The 15,815-nt window shown below is 36.2% G+C and overlaps 2 protein-coding genes and 1 long non-coding RNA gene across 4 annotated transcripts in view; all 3 read right to left on the reverse strand.

Annotated features, from left to right (window-relative positions):
- Positions 1 to 450: 450 nt before the first annotated feature.
- LOC117956313 lies at positions 451 to 1,276 on the reverse strand. Its single transcript, XR_004659227.1, has 2 exons — positions 1,131 to 1,276; positions 451 to 969 (listed from the first exon to the last, which is right to left on the reverse strand). It is a non-coding gene; the product is annotated as an uncharacterized LOC117956313 (long non-coding RNA).
- A 271-nt stretch (positions 1,277 to 1,547) lies between these two features.
- spaca4l (sperm acrosome associated 4 like) lies at positions 1,548 to 13,789 on the reverse strand. Of its 2 annotated transcripts, none has more exons than XM_034891299.1 (3): positions 13,556 to 13,789; positions 3,240 to 3,356; positions 1,548 to 2,036 (listed from the first exon to the last, which is right to left on the reverse strand). In XM_034891299.1, the coding sequence occupies exons 1-3, from the start codon at positions 13,605 to 13,607 to the stop codon at positions 1,825 to 1,827; spliced, it is 381 nt and encodes a 126-aa protein (XP_034747190.1). In that variant the 5' UTR covers positions 13,608 to 13,789; the 3' UTR covers positions 1,548 to 1,824. The 2 variants fall into 2 exon arrangements, with proteins under 2 accessions (XP_034747190.1, XP_034747189.1); XM_034891298.1 differs by having other exon boundaries at positions 1,548 to 2,042; positions 3,246 to 3,356; positions 13,556 to 13,788.
- prrc2a (proline-rich coiled-coil 2A) overlaps positions 12,052 to 15,815 on the reverse strand; it is a 36,394-nt gene continuing 32,630 nt past the window's right edge. Inside the window, exon 18 of the transcript XR_004659224.1 lies at positions 12,052 to 12,062. The gene's annotated coding sequence lies outside the window, so the exon portion shown is untranslated. The remainder of the gene's footprint in view (positions 12,063 to 15,815) is intronic.

Genomic DNA, 15,815 nt, shown 5'->3' on the forward strand with positions numbered 1-15,815 from the left:
TAACACATTAACACATTTGTGAAAGCATTCTTACACATACACGTTATGTTTTCTATCACATGATTCAGAGAAGCATCAAATCTTTAGATAACAAGAGAATATTTGGTGTTTCAGCTTGAAAAGGATAGATCAACTGATTAATCGACCAATTCTTTCACCTCTCAAGTACATTGTTGTTGCAAGGAGAATAGTAAAGTAGAGGGGGCTAAACTGTTTTGCATAAGATGATTGGAAAACTCTTTACTCTGGTTTGAATTGTAGATTTTCCTCACACAATAAAAATGCGTGTCAGAAGTCAAAATCAGGATAGGCGGGTCCTCCATACCAGTCATGACGTCCTCTCCTCTGTGACTCACCAAAACCCGAAAAACCAGTTGGTCCTTTAGAGCGGCAATGAGCAGTGGATGTATAAGAAACCAAATCCCAACAGTGATGCAAACAGACCTGATGTTCCATTATACCAAATTTGTATTTTTATTGAATTCTTTAAATTGTTTGCATACCAACATTAAGACACACCTACACATTTCTTTTTTTTTAGAAAATAATGCCAAAAGTGTCAATTTCAGGAATTCAACTTAATAAGATTTGTGTTAAGTAGACAATATCTAAAGATTGTCTCAAATTGCTGCAATTTCAATTACATTTCAATATCTACAAACATGATTCAATTTAATCACGATCTTCACACATCTTTATAGCTTCATCCATTCTGTGTTACACAGAACTGAATCCTGACATAAGATAAGAGGCAATGTACAATAAAGTTATATGTTAAAGCAAAAATTGCAATAAATGAAATGAATAGAAATGTGTGTGTGTGCGTGTGTGTGTGTGTATATATATGGAATATGACTTAAAAAATGACAATACAACGGGTCAAAGCATCAAACTAAAAGAATGGTTTCAACATTTGGTGAAGTATGATTATTCCTCTGGTTGCTTAGTTAGCTGAGAAGAACAATAACACTTTTGTGTGTGTGTGTGAACACACAGTAAACATGAAGCCACAGCCAGCAGACAGTTAGCTTAGCACAAGGACTTAAGGACAGCAGGAAACTTCTGCCCTGGCTGTGTCCAATTGTAAAACAAAATCCCTACCACTTTTAAAAGCTCAATGGTAAAGTAACGTGTGTGTGTGTGTGTGTGTGTGTGTGTGTGAAAAACAATGTTTTCCAAACTTCTACAGATGTTAATTAGTGGGATTTAGGAGGTGCTAGTAATAACAATTCTAACCTTTAGACTGCCCCAAACTAGCCATTTCCCCAGTTTCAGTTCTTATAGAAAAGCTAAGCTAAGCTAAGCTAAGCTAAGCTAAGCTAAGGGCTACTGGCTGTAGTTCCATAAACGCAAAAAAAAGAATATGAAAAAAGAAGCGTATTTGCACTAATTCACCAACAAAAACTATTTAGTCACACAATGAAATGCCTACCATGTGATTCATGTATATCCAAACTTAATTCACACATTTTCATGTGGAGAAAGTAAAATACAGGGCATGTTAGACAAATGGTTGACAAATTGTATCATATTTGATATCTTGTGTTACACTTAAATTATTAACTACCAAGTTAATATCTCTTATAGTAAAATGAGGACAAGGACAGTTTACTGAGTAATCTAAATAAAAAAACAAAAGAGGGAATTAAAATTTAAACTGATAACATAACATTTGTGTGCAGTACAATACACATCAAGAATAATGACCACAAGACACATACGTAAAAACCAACCACATGTCTAAGGGGAGAGCATTTAATCTTTGTAGTGCTGGTGTGTGTGTGTGTGTGTGTGTGTGTGTCCCATCTTCCACTGTATTTTCTTTTAAACCAGGACGTTGACCACAAACAGAGCAGTGATGGTGGCGAGGGCCAGGCCCAGAGCGGAGGTCCCGGGCAGACCGGGCGCAGCATTGCACAGGTCTGTGTTGCAGCACGTCTTGGTCAAGGTGTAGACTGTTTGGTTGTTGAAGGTTGTTGGTTCGGTCATGTTGCACTTATCCACTGATAAACAGCCCTTTGTCATGATATCTACGAAGCCAGCTGTGAAGTGACAACAAACATGCACACAATCACCATAAGTGTCTATGTTATGTTGGGCTGAAATGGTTGCACAGTGAGGAGACATGTTTGTAGGTAGGTTTGCCTTTGGTTTCCATTCATGTCCATAGGATATACAAACCAATTAGCAGCTGAACCATACTGAGGTATATACAAGTTACATTATCACTAGCATAAAGTTAATGCAGAATTCATGTTCATGATGAATTTCTCAACTCAAGCTTCTACTGTAAGAAATGAAAGGAAACAGACAGTTGCCTGGAACACATTCACATATGAATCTTTGTGCCTAAAACATACAACAAATATTATTTTGGATTTGGACAGATTTCATGCAACATGTTAATATATTTACTGTGTACTAACCTCCCAAATCTTAAGATCCAGTTTGTCAATAGACTGTATATAGAAACTATGAATAAGATGTTTTATGTGTGATTTAACAGTGAAAAGTTAAAGGAGAGCTTAAACCAGACTGTGGAAACTTGAGAACCTATTGTGAATGAAGACAGATATCATAATCACCATTTCAAAAAACTTCTATAATAAATATCTAAGGAGGCATATCTGGGATTTGTAAAAACCTAATAACATAAAATCTAGTATCTAGAACTGCAACTGGTATCTAGAACTCAAGGTTGGACCACCTACACTTAAAAACAAAAACTTTATACTGAAGTACATAGTGTTGGAAAGTTCAGGTAACCATTTGAACCCAGTATTTTTTTACTTTACTTTCAGCTAACTATTTAAACTTCTCCGATCACTTGCCAACTAGTTTCCCATGCTCTCTAAATTAAAATACTTGATAATGACTGTGTCTGACTTGATTTGCGGCTTACTGGCTGTAAATTCACTACTTAATCAGTTGAGTTACACAATCTTTACACGTACACCCTGGCATCTGCAAGTGTGCACCCTGAGGTAAAATAACCCATGATTGGGAACCATTGGATTGAAGAACTAAAATGTTCTGTTGATTAACCGATTGAGTAATCAAAACAATCCTTGTCTTTACCTATTGATTAAAATTCATTTTACAAGCACCAAGGTATCCACCTTCATTTCAGTTACGTATGTATTTTAAGAATGCAAACATTGGGTTTTACGCAAGTGTTGAAGTGGTGACAACCTTCCTTTTGGAAAATGTTGTCTGGTGAGATTGTTAACTTCTTAGCTCCTTACCTGCTTTCCCGACACCATTGAAGCATTGTTCTCCGCTGCTACATGTAGTTTTGGTGGTAATGCAAAGGGTACCTATGCCAAGGCTGCATTTGTAGCACATCAGCGCTTGAACTGGTATCAGAGACAGTTGGAGGGGAAGGGAGATGGCGGCAAGGAGAGAGGAAGAACAAGAGTAAAATTTTAGTAAACTGATTTGCAACGGGTTATCATGAAGTTAAAACATAGGCTAATTTAAGCGTAGCCCCACTGATAAACATCTTCTCCTCATGTGTCTCTGAGATTAAAGCCTTTGCTGATACTGTTTCAGTGTTTAACACCCAGTCACATGATGCAGTTCAGCCTTACAGACTATGAGATAATTACAGTCAGTGATGATGGGCAATATTAAATAATGGGTGACCTTTTTTGCCCTTTAGCACAAAGGTTTTATGGTTGAGGTCATACCACCTGTTGGTAGGACCTGATTCAGCCTTAACTCACATACACTTTTACTCTTAGCATAAATGTTAACTTATTAACATGTTATTTACTGTTATTGTCTGATGTTAGCACCTTATACTTACATAGCCTACATGACACACATTCTCCTGATGACATTTTGTTCTGTTGATCCACACTAATCGTTCCTACCTCCAACCTTGATCAAAATGCTTTTCAAGTTATTTATTTTCACCAATTAAATATGGTTTTGGCGGTGCTTTTCTTTATCCAAATTGAGGGTCTAAGGATTGAGTTTCTTGCACATACAGTATGAAGTCGAGATTTGTTGACAAAAGGCCATGCCTCCCAGGTAACAGGTCTTAAAAGGAAGTCATCAACTCAGGATGTTTGTCAGCTCACATGAAAGTAGGTTTTTAACAACAGAACGGCCGACAATTTGGACAAATTCAGAGCCGCATGTAGTGATGAATGAGGTGTTTGGAGTTTTTTGCCCCCAACGTCTCCTTTCAGGCAGAAGAGCAATGGTTATTTTTAGGGTTAAGGTTAGCTGCCTGTAGGGTGGCGTTGGAGGCAAAAAAACACTATTGAGCGATGAGTGTGGGGCTTGAACATCAGAAAAAGAAAAAACAATTAAATTGTATAGATAGGCAATAACAAGTGGTATCATAAATACAGAACCACAGCTTAAAAAACAACTGTACACCTAAAGATAAGTTCAGTCGTAATGGAGAGTATCGTCGCCTCTTAGATGACTCTAGGGAAGCTTTGTCAATTCTGAAAAATCTGAACTATCTCTGCAAATGTTGACAGGAAAAGTCTACGTTAAAAACTGAGAGCAGTTGTGCTGGTTTCCGAGTCCATACAGCATACAAAGTACACATACAGTACTCATTTTTATAGTATATAAAAGTAGTAATGCATTAGGGTGGGAATAACCAAACGCCTCCCGATAAGATACAATCACAATAATTATGCTACGATATGATATTATTGCAATTTTAAACATATTGCAATATTTTGCGATATATTGCAATTTTTAACCTTTTTTCAACTTCAAATTTTTCCCAATTTCAAATGAGGGCGCCAAAAAGAAACTTTGTCAACATCTGTTTTATCTAAAAAGATACATTTCTCTGTTTGTTCATATGACTTCACTTTTATTACTGCAAAATGGGATTGTCAAGCAGACAAACTGACCAACACATATATAATAAAAGATTGATACTTTGCGCCTTTGATCGATACAGGATTGCCACTGAAAATACTGCAACACTATGCTGTATTGATGTTTTCCCCCCCACCCCTAGTTTGCATACCAGTCAGCTGAGGTATATTATCTCAAGAACCTGTAAACTGTATGTGTCACTGTAACTCTGATTAAGTAATAAAGCTACTTGATAACAGACCCTATTATTACAAAGTGGATCGAATGTTTTCCTGGACACGCACCAAACTGAATACATGTTTAGCAATAAAGCTGCTCTGCAGGTCACAGCTGTCTTTTCTTACTTCTTAAGTTTACCGACTTTACTGCAACTTAAATAATAACATTTTATAGATTTAAGCAAACCAACTCAATGCTGTACGTTGCAGTGGTGATGCACCAAGCCTTAAAGACAATTTGGACACTGTAGACTGAAACTATATGACTCAGTGCTGGGAGGGAAGATACTCAAAGTCTTTGTTACAAACCTGTCGGTCCAGTTTCAACATCAGTGTCCCATGACCAGAATCTTTATGAGAAGTACACACTGAAGTAATTTCTGGGAAGTTTCCTTTTCTATTTTTTCACATATATATATATATATATAAATATTCAATTTAATTTTTAACGTCACTTACTTACACTGCAATATTTTTTCTTGTACTATGGCAACTGCACTTTACAATACCTTTATTTGACGCCACTTTACTTTCAGTCTACCTTCTGCTCATTGTTTATTGTTTGCATGGTTTCTTGTGTTTTTACTTGTTTGTTTTTGCTTTCATTGTAGAAAATATTGCTAAGGAATTTCCCCGCTGTGGGATGAATGAAGTATTATCTAATCTAAAAAATATTAAACAAGTTTGTGAAGCCGCTCTGAGTGTTGCTTGACCTTAGTGTGTGCGTGTGCGCGTGTGTGCATGAAGTAAATGTAACATGGGCAGTTGCCCCCGTGTAAAGTTCATACAAGAATCAGCATACTAAAAAAAAGTCATCGTAGAAGCATTGTACAGCTCAAGTTTGTGAATTTTAACCAGTGCCACCTTAAGCAGAATAAATAGACCAGTAAGACTATTATGTTAGACTTTAGGAAATAGTTTAAATTCTGCTACACACATTATAATAATGGTAATTATTTTGAACTTGTGTTTTTATTGTGAAACACTGTATAATTCAACCCAGTGGTTCCCAATCTGGGAGTTCATAAAATTAATTAAAGGGGGCATGATGACAATTTCCTGGGTAGAAAATTAGGAAAGATTACTCTAATATTTTGTTTTTTTCTTGTGAAACCCTATTGTTTTACCTTTTTAGGTCAGAGCAGGGAAAACCTCACTTCCATCTCAGAAATGCACAATGTGATGAGGTCATGAGCAAAAAACATTTCGCAACTTGGTTGTTGACTCATCATAGCTAGGGCGTGGCCTGTGGTGGAGACAATCCGTTCCCCCTGAAAGGATAACATAGCGTTAACCCAGTATGGACTACTAAGAGAACTTTTACCGCTTGACAGAGCAAGATACAATACAATTCCAAAAAACTGAGCCGTATTGGGTCCGTACATTATGTGTGACTGGACAAACGACCCACCGGAACAGCCAGAGGTGTCGTTTATCAAAACTTTTTGTTAATGTGTTAGCTACCTGATGGAGTCTTCAGATGAGACACAGCTAACGTTAACCGTTATCTTATCTTAGATAATTCAATCTGCCTGTATTGTTAGTAACCTTATCCCAGTGCCATTCAACAAACTATTGTTTTCCCACCTTATTTCTAAGCATGTTAAATAAATAAATCGTCCTTGTAACTGGTACAGTTTGGACAGTAGTAACAAAGTGGTATTAACATTGGCTCTGTCTGTCTATTTGGCAGTATATAAAACTTAAGATCAGGATTTTAAAAAACTTTTTAGGAGGCGTAGAACGCCACACAGCAACGTTTTGGCACTGAACTAATCACAAAAATAACCATAAATATGAACGTTTAAAAGTTTAAACGGCGTTTAATTAATTGCATCATGCGCACTAACTTAACAGTGACATCATTTAGAAAATAATTTGCAATTTTGTATTCTTAACATCTGAATTTACCATTGGGTCACGCCCAGGTATAAGATGGGTGGGCAAGAGATTGGACGGAAGACATGAAATGGGAGGTCTCATGGGAGCCATGCACTCAGCTGAAAAAAATCTACTGTTTAGTTCAAAAACATCCAAAAACACCAGTAGCCTACGAAGACATGTAGTGGACCAGATGCAAGCTTTTTATTTTGAAAAGTTGAAGCTCTGGGACAGCACCAGCAGGGAGGGCATGAGATGGTAGGTCTCCAGGCTGCAGCTGTACACTGCTGTGAAGTGGCGCGGTCCTGAGTTGAGAGATAGACATTTACGGCTTTACTATCAAGTTAATAGTTGTGTGTTCGTGTGTGCCGTACTTCTTTTATCTTCTTTTTTAAGGGCGTGCGCCCGTGAGCACTGTGGGCGCCTATTACCATCAATATAGACCACCATCTAACGTTAGTTACTCCGCTGTGCTGTGAAGTAATGTCTTACTATGTCTGACAAGTGTCTAGCAACATATGTTGTGGATGCTGCGGTCAGCTAAGCAGCAATTGATTATCAGAATTGATGCCAATCCATTTATATTTTACATCTATGATTACTTAAGTAAAGGAGTAACTCACTAGAATTGATCTCACACGTTGAGGAAAGATGCAACTCTTATCAGCAAAAAAGTCTCACATTAAAGTATCACAATACATTTCCAAAAACTAATATTTAAGGCGATCACTCGAGTAGAGAAGATGAATGATATTTAACTCCAGTATTTGAGATAGAGAGAAATAGTTTCTGCTATATTACTAAGATGTTTGCTGAGCAGACTCATGAATATTCACCTTTTTCTATCTGTGTCTGACATGTATACATGTCACAAAATAAAATCATACAATGATTTCAATTTCAATGGAATAATACCAGAGATTTAAAATAAAACACGGCCACACCTTTTCACACAAAAAGTCCCACATCCTGTCCTGCGAGTTTTGGTCACATCCAAGTTTGTGTAGAACAGTCAATGCTCATGTCCTCTCTTATTATTACTCATATTATTATTGACGCATAGGCCTACACTAAATATGTATGCTGTTGTGAGATAGAACAGATTTCATCAGGGAGACAAAATGACCAAAAACCTTAAGCAAAAGGGCCCCTACAAGTCACACTTGCTTTTACAGCATTTGAAAAACAAAATTGTTTATTTATATATTTATATAGTTACTTATACACTATAATAATATATACAGTATATATAGTTTATATTATGTTATATATAGTTATATATACAGCATATAAGTATATTATACTATATATACAGTATATATATAGTTATATATACAGGATATACAGTATATATATATAGATATATATAGTAAAATGTCAGCAGACGAGTCCTAAGGTAAGTCACTGGTAATCAAAATTTCATGTTGTCATGGTCGCAGCCACACCTAGTGAAACGTAAGCGCTAATCAATGCTTACTGACGTGCTGCCTTGTGAAATCCAGTCTAACCTGATCCTGTGACCTCTTGAGTAATCGCTCATATGTTGACACAACACACATTCATACAAACAAATGTCTCAACACACACGGTAGGGCTTAGCACACAGAGAAGTTGTCGATGTTAAACTTTTTAGGCTAAGTCCTGGATCTTCAAAATCCTACCTACACACACACACACACACACACACACACACACACACACACACACACAAGATGAATAAATACTTGAACAAATAATGTTACTGCTAGAAGTCCTGCATTCAACATTTCACTCAAGAAAAGAAGTACACCAAGAATCCAAAGTGTGTGCATCATCTATCCAATACACATGTAAGAAGAATATTGATATTAAATGGGTAGTTTTGTTTTGGGTATTTCAATCTACAATAATGGATTAATTTTGTAGCTTATATAATACCTTCATCTGAAAAGTAATAACATCTGCACATCTGTAAAATAAATGTAGTGGTGTAAAGAGTACAATATTCGTTGCTGACATTTAAAGTATTGAAGTATTGCAAAAACTGAAGTTATGGTTTTCTAAGACTGGCAACAGACTGACAAAACATAACACCTCACACTATCTTTGGAAAATATTCCATGAGAGGCTAATATATATTATGATCATATAGCTTCAAGGAATTACATGACTCTGTTTTAACATGTCTCCATCCAAAAAACAAAATGTTTACCAGATATATTATACTGCATATACTTTGTAGGACTGTTAAGTGTATGTGAACTTATTCAAAGCCTTAAACAACGTACAAATACCAGAATTTTTAAATAAAAAAATGAAAATGAAGAGATGTTGCAGATCATTACTTTGAATACATGACAGAAGTTAAGCCAGAAGAGCCCTGTTCATTAGTAAAGGGACTTTTTAGGATGGAATTTAAATATTACAGCTAGTTATTCCACCTAGAGCTGAGCAAAACTCTCAACCATTGCCATCCATTTAATGACATGGATACAGTTTAAACTAAGGTGTGGCACATTATGTGCAGTGTCAGCTGAATACTGCCCTCTAATGCTTACTCACTCAAACTACAGATTATGCAGCATTAGCCCCTTAGGTTCTACCCATAGACTGTACATAACTGGTTCCATACGATCAAGTTACTATTTTTTGTAATGCTTTGCTACTATTATGACAAGTAGGGTTAACCTCACAACTTTAAGTACAAAATTCAAAAGCAGCTAGATAGCTGTTTTTTTCAAACATTCAATCACATGTTTAATTGACTAGGTACAACACAAATAATTACAGTAATGTTTTCACCATACCTAATCAGTGTGTCATCAAAGAAAATACCTTTCATATGAAGTAGTTGTCCATCACAACCTGATGCTCACACTACTTTTAATATGCTTCTCTTCTGATTTGAATACATACAGTTGACCAATATTTAATCCAACAGCTCTTAATGGTTCATCACTAAACTTTTTGGTTTACCTGTATATTTTGAATTGGTTTGTAAAATGTGTGTGTGTGGGTGAAGGGCAAGGCAAGGAAAAGGTAGAGGGATCCATCAGAGAGGTAGGTATGGGCACCAACAGAGGCCAGAGGTTACTGTAAATACAAATTTGGCCAAATTATTGTAGAGGAGGTCTTCATTGATCACAACTTGGTTACACATAGGATAGATATTATAGAAATAAGCAATTCTGTAAATGATGGGTAATGTAAGTGTATTACCTACTAAAGTAATGTGAAAACTAATGTCTTTTACACTACTGTAACATATTATTTTCAGCACTGCTATTCTATTTAGGCCTGCACGATAAATCATTATAAAATCGCGATCTCCATTCACCCCATCTCACAAAAAGCTTACATTTTGAATCAGTGGTTGTGTGGTGAAAGATGTTAACAATCCAAATGAATGCAACATTTCACTCAAAGTTTTGAATGAAATGACAGACTGTGTTACAAGTGTTATGAGTTTGGACTTTTGTACTAAGAGTTGTGAAATTACCACATAGTTGCAAACCAAAACAGAGAAAAAAAATTAAACTAAAATCCTGTTCAAATCTATTACTAAGGACAGGAAATAAAAGTGATTACAAAGAATATTTTTTTGAATGACTCAATTCACTGTGGCGAACAACTGTGAAGAAAAACAGTGAACAAGCCAAAATTAACTCAATGCAAGTCATGCGCTACAAAGCCAAACCCACTGTGCATGGAAAGTTAAAGTGAGAAGGCGTGTCATGAGATCAATATTCAAACAGGTTTATGAATTTATGAGTTTATGAAAAGTTTATGTAATGTGAGTCTATATATTTAAACATGACCATTATCCTTCTCACACCTACAACCTCACAAAAGGTCAAGATTAACAGGGTGGGTCTAGTGTATTGTGTAAATCTACCTAGATAACTGTACTGACATCCGTGAAGGATAGGATTAGCCAGACTGATGGGAAGAAGCAGTTGGATTAAATGGTTTTGTCCCCCTCTGGATTCTTACAGATTAATAAAAACATAATTTAAGTAAAAGTAAGTAATTAAAATGTGATTTAAGAAGCACTTTTCACATAAATAAGTCACAAAGTGCTTTACAGAGGCATACAAGCACACTAGAAAAATTAATACACAATGGGTGTCACCCAATAATGTTGAAAGTGCATAAAAGGTTCATACTGGTCAACCAAACCTGTCTAAATCCTATTTGAATCCTATTTGCTGAATCCTATCAGCAATACGTTTTCAAAAAAGCAAAAAGAATTTACATTTAGTCCAAAATGTAATTCAAATCCAAAACAGAAGAGTTGACCTACTCTAAATAATAAATGTTAATAATCTTAATAAAACGTAGCCACTTTTTTGTCCATTTTACTCGCAGCTGGGCCTTGGGGGAAACCGCTCAGTAGCCTGTAACATGTTAACTTCAATTCAATAATATACCATTTGTGAATCAGCAATTTAAAGTTCTCATATTATGCTCATTTTCACTTTCATATTTGAATTAAGAGGTTATACCAGAATAGGTTTGTGGTTTAATAATAAAAGATAAAAAATAAACGTATTTTGCCATTGCTGCAAGTCTTCTTTTCACCCAATTTGTTGAGCTCTCTGTTTTAGCTACTGAGGGAGGAATCACACTTGTATTCCATCTTTGTTTGGGAGTCGCACTTGGCTGTAGCTAGGTCAGCACAGCTAGCTAGTCAGTTGCAGAGTGCCATGCTAGCAGCTAGGCGAGCATTATAATGTGTGTTACAAAATGACGCAGGTTTGTTACGGAAGTTAAGGCTGAACTACAACAGAGCTGTTTAGAGCCGTTTGTGGACAGTATTTTCTTTTGGAGATGGTAAGTCCCGGGGTGGACTTTTGTCTTTTTTACTTTGTAAACCTATTACGTGAACAAAAAATATATAACACAATAAAGGAAAGGGGGAAAAGTCAAAAAGAATAATATGAGAACTTTAAGTAAAGAATTCATAGGCTATAAAAAAGGTCAAAGTTATCAAGTGGGAGTGTAAAAAAACAGCAGGACAACAGGATGGGAATATGGTTCAAGCTAACAAGTGTTAGCTTGAATCATTTACAAGTGTAGACTAACAGACTGCAATAGCCTCGAAACACAATAGGCTAGTAGAAGAACAAATGGCTATTTTAGAGCGCCCAGATAAAGACTGTGTAGAAGTGGAATTTGAGATTAGGGCAAAGCCTCAACTGTTACAGGGTGAGGAATTTATCATGTAATGGCTGGCAGGTTGGAACATGATTCAGTCTTAACAAATTCTGGGGGAAAGAAGACCCCTGTTTAGCTACCACAAGGCTGCCTCACCCAAACCTGTAATATCAGCAGTTAATAGCAGTTGAGAGTAAAGCCTGGGATGTGAAGATGGGGTAAACAGCAAAACTGCAGCTTTCTTTATGTGACTCATTCTGTGTTCTGTTGAATCTTCCGATGTAGTCCTTTTAAAACATTTTTTATAATTCTTTTAGCGCTGCAACAAACAAAGCGGTGTGTCCAAATTTTATCATTTTATCGGACAGTTCAAATATTTCGCTACTTCAGATATGAAGAAAACCAGCAAATCCTCACATTAGGCATTTTTGCTTGAAAGATTACAGAAATAATTAATCAATGATCAAAAAACTAATTTTCTGTCAGTCGACTAATTTCCGCTCCGAAGGATTCAACAGTTCATCCATAAGCCTACTTAGCTGTTGAGCTAACAATGTCAACCGTTGGTTGCCTTTGGCTAACGGTTTCAACGGTTTCATGACATTAGGTAAGCTAACCATAAACTGTGTATCGGTTGCCTTTAGCCTACTGTTTTTCACTCTTTTGTTCATAACTAAAAAAAAAACATTTCAACAGTTTATCGGTTACCTACAAAGTTAGTTAACAATATAAACAGTAGGCTACATGTTAATGCTTATTATCACTGTTTCATTAGCCTACTTTTAGCTAAATGTTTTACCCATTATTTTGTAACTAGCCTATTTTAAACATTTTCCCTATTACTTTTAGCTAACTCAAATCAATTGGGATGACTAATGACATTAAGAGAAAAACCAAACGGATATAGTTGATATTTAGCTAGGGATTATCTGCAACAGTCAAACAAGTTAATTACAACCTTGTGTCCACCAGCAGTCTGGTTCAGTTCCGTTAAATGCAGTTTGTTAGGCTACAATGTCAGAAAGGTTCTTTTGACGTTTCCATTGTCTAAAATTGTGAATGGTAGCAGCCTAACTAAAACGCTAGATTTAGGCTCCATGTAATCTTAAATGTCAGTTTGGCCATTTGTCACAAAAGGTGCCCGGATCCAGTTTTGTATAAAATGAACAACAGCGCAGGCAGCTTCCAACAATGGCTTATCTAAACTACTGTATAACGGAACACTTGACGCTGCTGACGCATACTTACCAAATCACCTAACGCTATTACTGTGATCATCTAACGTTACAATCTTGTAAAAAAAAGTGTAATTTCTGAACATATCAATAGGAAGACACAACTTTCTGCGATGTTGATAAAAATCAACCCATAAAACACAGCCACACCAAACATGTAGCCCACTTCGGTGGAAATGTTTAAATAAATGAAGTAAATAATAATAATACATGAATTATGAAGACATAACTTACCGCCTGCAAAGAAGCATCCGAATGCAATAAGCTGGAGAATAATTCTGTTCATCTTGGAAAAAGGACTGAAATAAGGTAACAAACTCGACTTTCTGGAGAAGGGGTGCCTACCACTGAGACTCAGAACGTTATAATGTTTAAACAAACATCAATTTTTTTTCCCCCACAATTTATAATCCCGCACTCCCATCCAAACGTCACCGGTATCCAATCAGAGGAGGTCTTCTGGGACATCCACCCATTTTCATTTTTTTATTTTTAGCTCACCCACCTGTGTGCATCACGGGTTGGAGGATATTCCATTAGGACGTTAAAGTGTGGAAAACCTAGGAAAACAGGGTATTGGTGATTTTAACCCTTGTGTGGTCTTCCCGTCGACCATGACAAAAAAACACCTAGTTGTCCCACAATGTTTTTGTTGCTTTCTCAGAGTTTTTTTCATTCTTTTCAACTTTTTTTATCGTTGTTTTAATCGCTTTTTCCAACCTTTACGCTTTCCCCAACGTCTTGTCACTAGTTCACATTTTCGCCACTTGATTCGACTTCCCATATTTCTGATATAAAAAACTATTGAAAACGGCTCAAATTTGTGCCGAGGACAACACAAGGGTTAAGGTGATGTTGTTGTATTTAACCCCTTATGTGTCATTACAATACATGGATTTATAGTGATTTGGTGGTGCTGAAAAGTGACTTACAAGTTGTTTATGGCCCCTTAAGCCACTAGTACATTTATTTAAGTTCTGTAGCCTACTTCTTCATTTTAGAGGCAAATTTTATTTTAACTCTACTCACAATATCCTATACAAAGGACAGTGTCGTAAATCTTTGATCTTCATGATTATCATTGTACTTACAGTACAATGGGGTTGTAAAGCAAACATGGGCAGTTCTGTTGGTCACAGCAGCAGGAGGGACACCCAAAATATCATATCATTCAGTATAAACTTATATTATTATATAAATTTATAACACATTTAATTATTGCATCCACTCTTCATTACACATTTCTTCAACTTAGTCAAGATTGTTCCAATTGCCTCTAATTTTGTTTGTACTGCACCAGTTTTTTATTAGTCTCTGCAACAGCTATTAAACGACCATTGTAAAACAACAGAGCAGAAAGAAAATATTATTTGATGAAAATAAAAGGAAATTGCAGCAACAATAAGTTGTCTTCGTGGCTCTCTCTGTATGTGGACATAAACTAAAGCATCAATAACATCTCATTACATTATAAAATAACCACTACAGAACACACTGAAACTGAAAATATCAGTTGTGAATGAGAGATTCAAAGTTGCAGATAAAATGTCAGAATGTCAAAAGAAAAACATAATTATATCAAAGTCAGGTTGTACAAAGAGAAAAATAATGGCTACTAATACTAACTACACAACTACTGCTGATGACTACATATTCAAAGCAGAAAACTCAAAGTTTACATACTGTCTGTGACATCTAAGTTGCTCACACTCATTTAAGTGACAAGCATGTTTTTTTGCTGCTTGCAGCTGTAAATTGACAAAAAAGAGGTCTAGGGTTCAAATCTGACCTGTGACAATTTCCTGCATATCTTCCCATTCTCTCTCACTTAGCTTTCCTATCAAATGAAGGTGGGAAAGCACAAGAAATAATCTAAGAAAACGAATGAATAAAAAAAGGACAGGAGGTTTTTTGGACGATGGGGCTGAAATCTTTATAGTCATCGTTATGAAATAATTGGCTGAGAGGGAGGCTGTTTGGGCTGGTGAAATGCTTCTATTGTTTTGCCCACAGATCCTCAGAGTTTCCCAACAGTTGTCACGTGAAAAGAGGGTGTGAGGGAGAAGGCAACCAAACTAACCCTGATTCCATCCGTCACAGCAAAAAGAGCAAAAGTCAATATGAAAATCTAAAGTGGGCAGAAGTGGATAGGCAGGGAAGTTTATATATTAACATAGTGCTCTATAAAAAAATCTGAAAATAGCATATTTTGCAACATTAAACCACCAGATTTATTGTGACAGCACAAAGGGACCTAAAACAAGAGATCAGCACGAGTCAGCACAGAGACCAAGAGACCTATGACACGTTATAAGCCTTAGAGGCTGAGATTGGATGAACTGCATACAACTACAGTTGTGCTGGTGCTTTGTGGGACAAAGGCAAAGATAGAACTGCACCTAAAAACGAGAGTCAAGCGTTTTAGACCGTAGTCTATATGCTATTTAGCACTACAAGTACAGCTGAGGCGGATGGGAATGTCATTAGAGTAGTT

Source organism: Etheostoma cragini, chromosome 14 (assembly GCF_013103735.1).
Source record: "Etheostoma cragini isolate CJK2018 chromosome 14, CSU_Ecrag_1.0, whole genome shotgun sequence".
Classification (NCBI taxonomy): Eukaryota; Metazoa; Chordata; class Actinopteri; order Perciformes; family Percidae; genus Etheostoma; species Etheostoma cragini.

Coding starts and splice junctions, on each gene's coding strand:
- spaca4l (XM_034891299.1), bottom strand. CDS start 13,607: ATGAACAGAATTATTCTCCAGCTTATTGCATTCGGATGCTTCTTTGCA. Junction 3,357..13,555: donor CGGATGCTTCTTTGCAGGCG/GTAAGTTATGTC, acceptor CTCTGATACCAG/TTCAAGCGCTGATGTGCTAC. Junction 2,037..3,239: donor TGTCGGGAAAGCAGGTAAGG/AGCTAAGAAGTT, acceptor TCACAGCTGGCT/TCGTAGATATCATGACAAAG.